This window comes from Cyprinodon tularosa, unplaced genomic scaffold (genome assembly GCF_016077235.1).
Source record: "Cyprinodon tularosa strain WSP-4 unplaced genomic scaffold, ASM1607723v1 ctg2, whole genome shotgun sequence".
Classification (NCBI taxonomy): domain Eukaryota; kingdom Metazoa; phylum Chordata; class Actinopteri; order Cyprinodontiformes; family Cyprinodontidae; genus Cyprinodon; species Cyprinodon tularosa.
The window spans coordinates 29,217-36,140 of record NW_024038733.1 but is presented as its reverse complement, the minus strand read 5'-3'; the positions used below and the strand labels follow the sequence as shown (position 1 = coordinate 36,140).

At 40.8% G+C, this 6,924-nt stretch overlaps 1 protein-coding gene across 2 annotated transcripts in view; it reads left to right on the top strand.

The window, feature by feature from the left end:
- The first annotated feature begins 201 nt into the window (after positions 1 to 201).
- megf8 (multiple EGF-like-domains 8) overlaps positions 202 to 6,924 on the top strand; it is a 28,483-nt gene continuing 21,760 nt past the window's right edge. Inside the window, exons 1-6 of one of the 2 annotated variants that reach the window (XM_038284275.1) lie at positions 202 to 472; positions 1,368 to 1,560; positions 4,220 to 4,383; positions 4,518 to 4,727; positions 4,856 to 5,036; positions 5,308 to 5,396. In XM_038284275.1, coding sequence (XP_038140203.1) covers positions 1,380 to 1,560; positions 4,220 to 4,383; positions 4,518 to 4,727; positions 4,856 to 5,036; positions 5,308 to 5,396 — 825 coding nt within the window. In that variant the 5' untranslated portion in view covers positions 202 to 472; positions 1,368 to 1,379. Of the gene's footprint in view, positions 714 to 1,367; positions 1,561 to 4,219; positions 4,384 to 4,517; positions 4,728 to 4,855; positions 5,037 to 5,307; positions 5,397 to 6,924 lie in introns of both variants that reach the window. The other variant, XM_038284274.1, reaches the window with a different exon arrangement.

Below are 6,924 nucleotides of genomic sequence, written 5' to 3'. Positions count from 1 at the left end.
TACTTTTTTTTTGTAAAGTATATAATTCCACGTGTTAATTCATAGTTTTGATGCCTTCAATGTGAATCTTCAATTCTCATAGTCATGAAAATAAAATAAAACTCTTTGAATTAGTTTTTTTTTTTTTTTTCCTGGTCATCAAATATAAACAATGCTGCCTTCTCCTCAGCGAGGCACAAAGTAACCTAAACTGATGTTGCTTAATCCGGTTCGATTCAGGTCACTGCAGTAAACAAGGTTCCTGTCCAGATTTTTGTCCTCCATCTCCGCTGGATGGCAGCGCTGTTGGCAACAACATGCTGCTCAGCCTATTGTGTTGGTGATCTATGGTAACAGCTACCAGCCATCAATACCAAAACAACGACGATGGGGTCTTTAAAACCACAGAGTCGCGGAAGTGATGGCATATTGCGGGTGTTTGGTTGAGAACACCCATCGATAGACGCCAGATTTACCCCTTCCATCATAGCATGTAAGATCATTACAGCTTAATTACACCGAGGGATGATTGCAGGTTTGCAGCCACTGACGCATCTGGATTTAGCAGAGCTCTTTTGCTGCCTCTGTCATCCGCATTGAATCGCATTCAACTGCGGCTAGCTAGTTAAGCTAGATGTGAGGTTTCGCCTAGAAGGAGAAGTCCCATGTGGCTGCTTGCCTTTTCAAACCCATCGACAATGTAAATTAATATGCGATCAAAGAGACGGGATTTGGTGAGTTCGGTCACAAAAAATGGTCATAAACTGCATAATGGCCGCCGCGAGTTAACGGTTTTCTGCCAGCTAGCTTAGCAACCCCTCCTGTTAGCTTTGTTATGATATTCTGCACAGACTGCACTTACTTCAGAAATATATATTTCTCATTCCCCCTGTTTTATTTTATTTCATTTTTCAACGTAAACGCGTGTGGTGAAAGCACTTTAGAAGCCATTTATTGCTTGTTTACTTGTTTTGATTTGAGGTCGTACTCGTAATTACAGCCCTTGTTGCATCTGTGGCTAGCATGTAGCTAGGTTATAATGCTTTATTTATCCTGAACTTAGAGTGCAAATATGTATTTTCTCCTTCGGGGTGTAATTTTGTAAATGCCAGAGTTAAGACTCAGTTTAAAATTCTGCAGGGAAATCAAAGGTGCGCAATAAATACTGTATAAGGTGTTTTTAATGTGATTTGTTTTTTACTTTGATGTTTGTTTACAATCAGCTCTTTTATCTTGTGGATATCAACACTTTAGATTTTATAGTGGATCATGCGGTTGATCAGGAAAATGTTGCAGCACACGTAGGCTTATGTTTATGAATGAGTGTTTTGGTTCTGATAATGTCTTATGACTAACTCATGTTGATCAGCCTTTCTTTCTGTTTCCAGGCAGTGCCAGAGATGGCCTCCCCTCTCCCTGTCTCCATTCTCATTCTGGTGGTCCTTCTATCAGCTGAGTGGCCTGTGTGCCAGGCAGGGGACTGCAAGGGCCACAGGCAGGTGCTGAGGGGACCTCCAGGTTATGTCACAGATGGACCTGGAAACTACTCTGTCAATGGGAACTGCGAGTGGCTTATCAAAGGTAGAGTTTATGCAAACTGAGCTCTTATTTCATATTAGAAGTGTAGGCCTTGAACTTTCTAACATATTGTGATGTCACAGCAAAAATCTCCAGTGTATAATTGAGTTTTATGTAATAGAGAAGGGGTCTTTCACGTTTTCCAGGCCAAGGACCCCCAAACTGATGGAGAAATGGAGCGGGGAGCCCCTAATTATAGAAACTGTTATATCAAACTGGTCCTATAGTCACTCTAATATAGATGGAGTAATGTAACGGAAGTAATTTTGCCCTGGGATTATTAAAGTATTTCTGATTCTGATTCCTGGTTGATGGGACAGGTGTTGTGAATCAAACGGTGCCCAGCTTTAAAAGAGCTCCTGTGTGTCGCTGAATGTGTGCATGGATGACTGAAAAACATCTTCTGCCTCCATTTATCTGTTTACTACAGTGTGTTGAATTCATGTTAATGTGTATTTAAAGACATTTCAATTAGTGGAAAAAATTGCAGGGGAAAATATAAAAAAAGTTAATCAACCAAAACTTTTGTGACCCCCCTGCAGTACCTCCGTGGGTACCCTAGGAATCGCGGACCCCCTGTTGAAGACCTCCATAATAGTGTGCAACAAAGTATATGGTTGTAAATATCAGGAAAAGAGAAACATGGATTAAAGATTTATTTAAAAATTATATACAAAAGGAATTGCATGCATTTGTATCCAGCAGAGGTGGGAGATGTGGAGTCAACAAGTCATCTCTCTATGCCATGTGTTTATTTTTTTTATAGACTTAAACTTTGTCATATTGTATACACAATGTGTATTCACAACACAGTGAATGAGCAGCTTAGCAGTGAAATGAACATTTCCATTAATAAAGTGCAGCAGTGAGGAGAATGTAAAGTGTATGAGAAAAGGAAAACCAGTTTAAAGACATGGTGTGAAAGGCATTGTTATGCAAGATTCAGGGAAGTACAAAATAAATTATGGTGCAAAATGCAGTAGAACACTGAGCTGAGTTCTATTTAAAGTGATTTGAAAATTAAAGTCTCAATGAGTGACTTGATTAGAGTTTCAATGTCAGGGTTTGGTTGTGGTTTGATGACCCAACTGCAGAGGCAGAGAGGCTGAGGAGATTTCTTGTTGATTTAATCAGAGGAAACAGTTTAACAAAGGCAGGAATCCAAAAATCCAACTTAAAATGCAAAGCAAACCAGAACCATGGAGTCATCAGGGGAAACCAAACACGAGGAGCCAGGGAGAGACGAGGTAGGAAGAAAACAGCAGTGAGAAACCAGCAACGACAGAGGAACCAACAAGGAGTGACAGCAGAGGGAGAATATATATATATATATATATATATATATATATATATATATAGCTATAGCTGACTGAGACAAAGGCAGGGCTAACGAGCTGATAAGGGGCAGGTGTGAGTGGAGACAACGAGGGAGCCAAGGGGAAAGGAACACACATAAGAGGGTGACAGAGGACAACAACAGAAAAAAACTGAGAACTAAAATAAATCTAAAAACACAAAGTAGGAAATAAACCAATAAAACACACGGATCAAAGTAAAACAGAAAGTAAGACCATCACATTCAACAGTTCAACAGTCTTATGAAAACGGGGGGAAAGCTGTTGCGGAACCTGCTGGTCCTGCATTGAATGCTGTGAAGCCTGTTCCCAGAGGGCTGCAGGGAGAACAGTCCATGGTGGTGGTGTGAGGCCCAATCTGTCCAATCTGCACAGTGAATTGAATTGTGTAGATTGAACTCACCTGGTTCAGTGGCTGGGCAGAACAAACACATGGCATAGAGATGACTTGTTGACTCTACATCTCCCACTTCTTGTATCCAGCCTCATTTTCCTCTGATATACTGAAATGTGTCATAGCAATAACCTGCCTTATCTTTTCAGATGAGACCAAAGAGATGCACTTTAGGGTCTAAATGTAAAAACCTATGTGCAATGGAATGTGTGGCAGATTAATGCTGTAGGGATCCCTTTTCTTTTGCCAGAGATAGAGAAAGTGCTTACTGTGGATGAGAAGGTGGTTCCTAAGGCAGGTTGATCCTGGATGATTATCTGTTAGAGCCTTTGAGAGCTGTTGCATTTTGGGCAGAGGTTCAACATTCAGCAGTACAACATATAACCAACATTTTATTTGAGTCTTTTAAAGTTTTGAAGACAAAAACTATTTTATAGGATGTCTACACACAGTATATACATAATATAATGTTATTGTACATTTAATGTCATTTGGTTTTGGAAATTTGTTGCAATTTTTCTATGGGGAAAATACTAATGTTATGAAAGTCTCCATTTATTATGTCTATACTTAAAAGCATTATAATTATCATTTAGGAATATATTTGACCTTAAGTTCTTTATACCCAATATTAAAGGTCCAAAAAAAAGGTCCCACTCTCACAGACTGCAGAGCCCTGGTTTAGACTTTAATACATTTGAGAATCGATCACATGCAATGAAAAGGCAGGCAAGAAGTTTCAGATTTTTCTATTAGTAGAAAATTATGCTCCGCTTTCCATTGGTCTAATCTAAATAAGTTGGTAAACAAACTGTGGAATTTGGGGCACTTTTTTAAAGTTTTAGGTTAGTTGTGGTTGAAAAGGTTGAAAGTTTATGATCTTAATCAGAATTTTTTTGTGTTTATCTTTCAGCTCCAAGCATCAGCCATCGGATTGTGTTGAACTTCACCTTTATGGACACAGAGTGTACCTATGACTACCTATTCGTATACGATGGGGACTCCTACCAAAGTCCACTTCTAGCCAGTCTGAGTGGCAACTCTTTGCCTGAGCCCATTGAAGCCAAGTCTGGGAAGGTAACCTAACATCAATACATTTTAACTGCTAACAAGGAAATGCATTTTCATTATATAGCCATAATTAATATATAAATAGAGCATAGATAGAAGATGATACTTGTACACATCATCGGTGATTTTTCTTCATCCAGATGCTGATTCACCTATTCAGTGATGCTAATTACAACCTTCTGGGCTTCAATGCAACATACACCTTCTCGGTATGCCCTGGAGCCTGTAGCGGCCATGGTCGCTGTGATTCCTCTACATCCAAGTGCCACTGCCATCAGGGTTGGGGAGGAGCATCCTGTTCAACCCCTGTTTGTTCCCAGGCTTGTACTGTGAATGGACAATGTGACAAGGTGAGGAGAAAAGGAAAGATGATGACTTTATCACCCCTTTTAGCAAACTATTTTTATCTTACTGACAGAGCCTAAAATAATTCACTCTGTTTCTAACTTTGAATGTTTATATGTTTGTTTTATGTCAGAAAGGAGAACGTTGTCAGTGTAACCCAGGGTTCCTGGGCCAAAGCTGTCAGCTTGGTCTCCGTGACGATAACGGAGCAGGACGATGGTGGCGTGTAAGTGAGGGAAACCCAAACGCACCTCCAAGGACTGGTTCTGCTGGTGTGTACCTGTCCTCCACTGGAGCCCTGTATTTGTTTGGAGGTGGGTGTAACACATCATTGAGATAAATTGATAGAATTTTAGCATAACTCTGCTTTCACTCACTCGTATTTACATACTTTAAAGTTATCTTTCTTTGATCATTTTTAGTCTCAGGGGCACAGATTATGAATTAAACATTCTATTTTTGTAGGTCTGTTATATTTCACTCAGTTTTATCTCTTGTCTCTGACTGAAATTGTCTTGAAGATTCTGATAGTTGTTTTATATCAGTAGCTATTATATTAAATTTTTTTTTCTCTTTTACTTGCAGGATTTGATCTGAACAGGGCTCTTGGTGACTTGATCAAGTACAATTTCACATCCAACCAGTGGGAAAGCAGGTCTTACGGTCACTCCCCTGTAAGTGCTTTGTTATGTTTTTAAAAGAATGCAAAATATTTCAAACGAGAGTATTTTATATTCCAACATCTTAGTTATCATGTTTTGTGTTACACATTTCAGTTCAGACCCACCATAAACATGCATCTGCTCTACATATTAGGGGACGGCTTTGTACAGGAATGTTGATACTGTGCCATCAGATCTGTCTTGAATGATCACATCTAATATACCCACCTTATATACCATCACATCATATAGTAGCAAGTAGCTCAGCATCATCATCTGCAGGTTCACTGATGTATAAGTAAAATCCCCTTGAAATTAAATGCATTTACAGATTAACCTCAGTTTTATTTCTCTCTTTCAAAGAGCCACGAAATAGTTTTAATTTTGAAAGGATAACTTTCCTCAGACTATCCTCCAGGAAGCTGCTCTATCCAAAGGAGTCATTTTCTCTAACCAGGCTAATTCAGGCGGTTATGCTGCTGCATAAATAAATGGGCTCATTTTGGGGCTATTATGTAGGGATCTAGGTCAGTTTCCCACACCACTTCTAAATACTTCCTGGAGAGAAACCTTTCTCTATTCTTATTCAGCTTTCTATTGCTTTTTATTTGTGATCAGATCATCCAGCATATACACTATATTGCCAAAAGTATTTGCTCACCTGCCTTGACTCACATATGAGCTTAAGTGACATCCCGTTCCTAATCCATAGGGTTCAATATGACGTCGGTCCACCCTTTGCAGCTAGAACAGCTTCAACTCTTCTGGGAAGGCTGTCCACAAGGTTTAGGAGTGTGTTTATGGGAATTTTTGACCATTCTTCCAGAAGCGCATTTGTGAGGTCGCACACTGATGTTGGACGAGAAGGCCTGGCTCTCAGTCTCCGCTCTAATTCATCCCAAAGGTGTTCTATCGGGTTGAGGTCAGGACTCTGTGCAGGCCAGTCAAGTTCATCCACACCAGACTCTGTCATCCATGTCTTTATGGACCTTGCTTTGTGCACTGGTGCACAGTCATGTTGGAAGAGGAAGGGGCCAGCTCCAAACTGTTCCCACAAAGTTGGGAGCATGGAATTGTCCAAAATGTCTTGGTATGCTGAAGCATTCAGAGTTCCTTTCACTGGAACTAAGGGGCCAAGCCCAGCTCCTGAAAAACAACCCCACACCATAATCCCCCCTCCACCAAACTTTACACTTGGCACAATGCAGTCAGACAAGTACCGTTCTCCTGGCAACCGCCAAACCCAGACCCGTCCATCAGATTGCCAGATGGAGAAGCGCGATTCGTCACTCCAGAGAACGCGTCTCCACTGCTCTAGAGTCCAGTGGCGGCGTGCTTTACACCACCGCATCCGACGCTTTGCATTGCACTTGGTGATGTATGGCTTGGATGCAGCTGCTCGACCATGGAAACCCATTCCATGAAGCTCTCTGCGCACTGTTCTTGAGCTAATCTGAAGGCCACATGAAGTTTGGAGGTCTGTAGTGATTGACTCTGCAGAAAGTTGGCGACCTCTTCGCACTATGCGCGTCAGCATCCG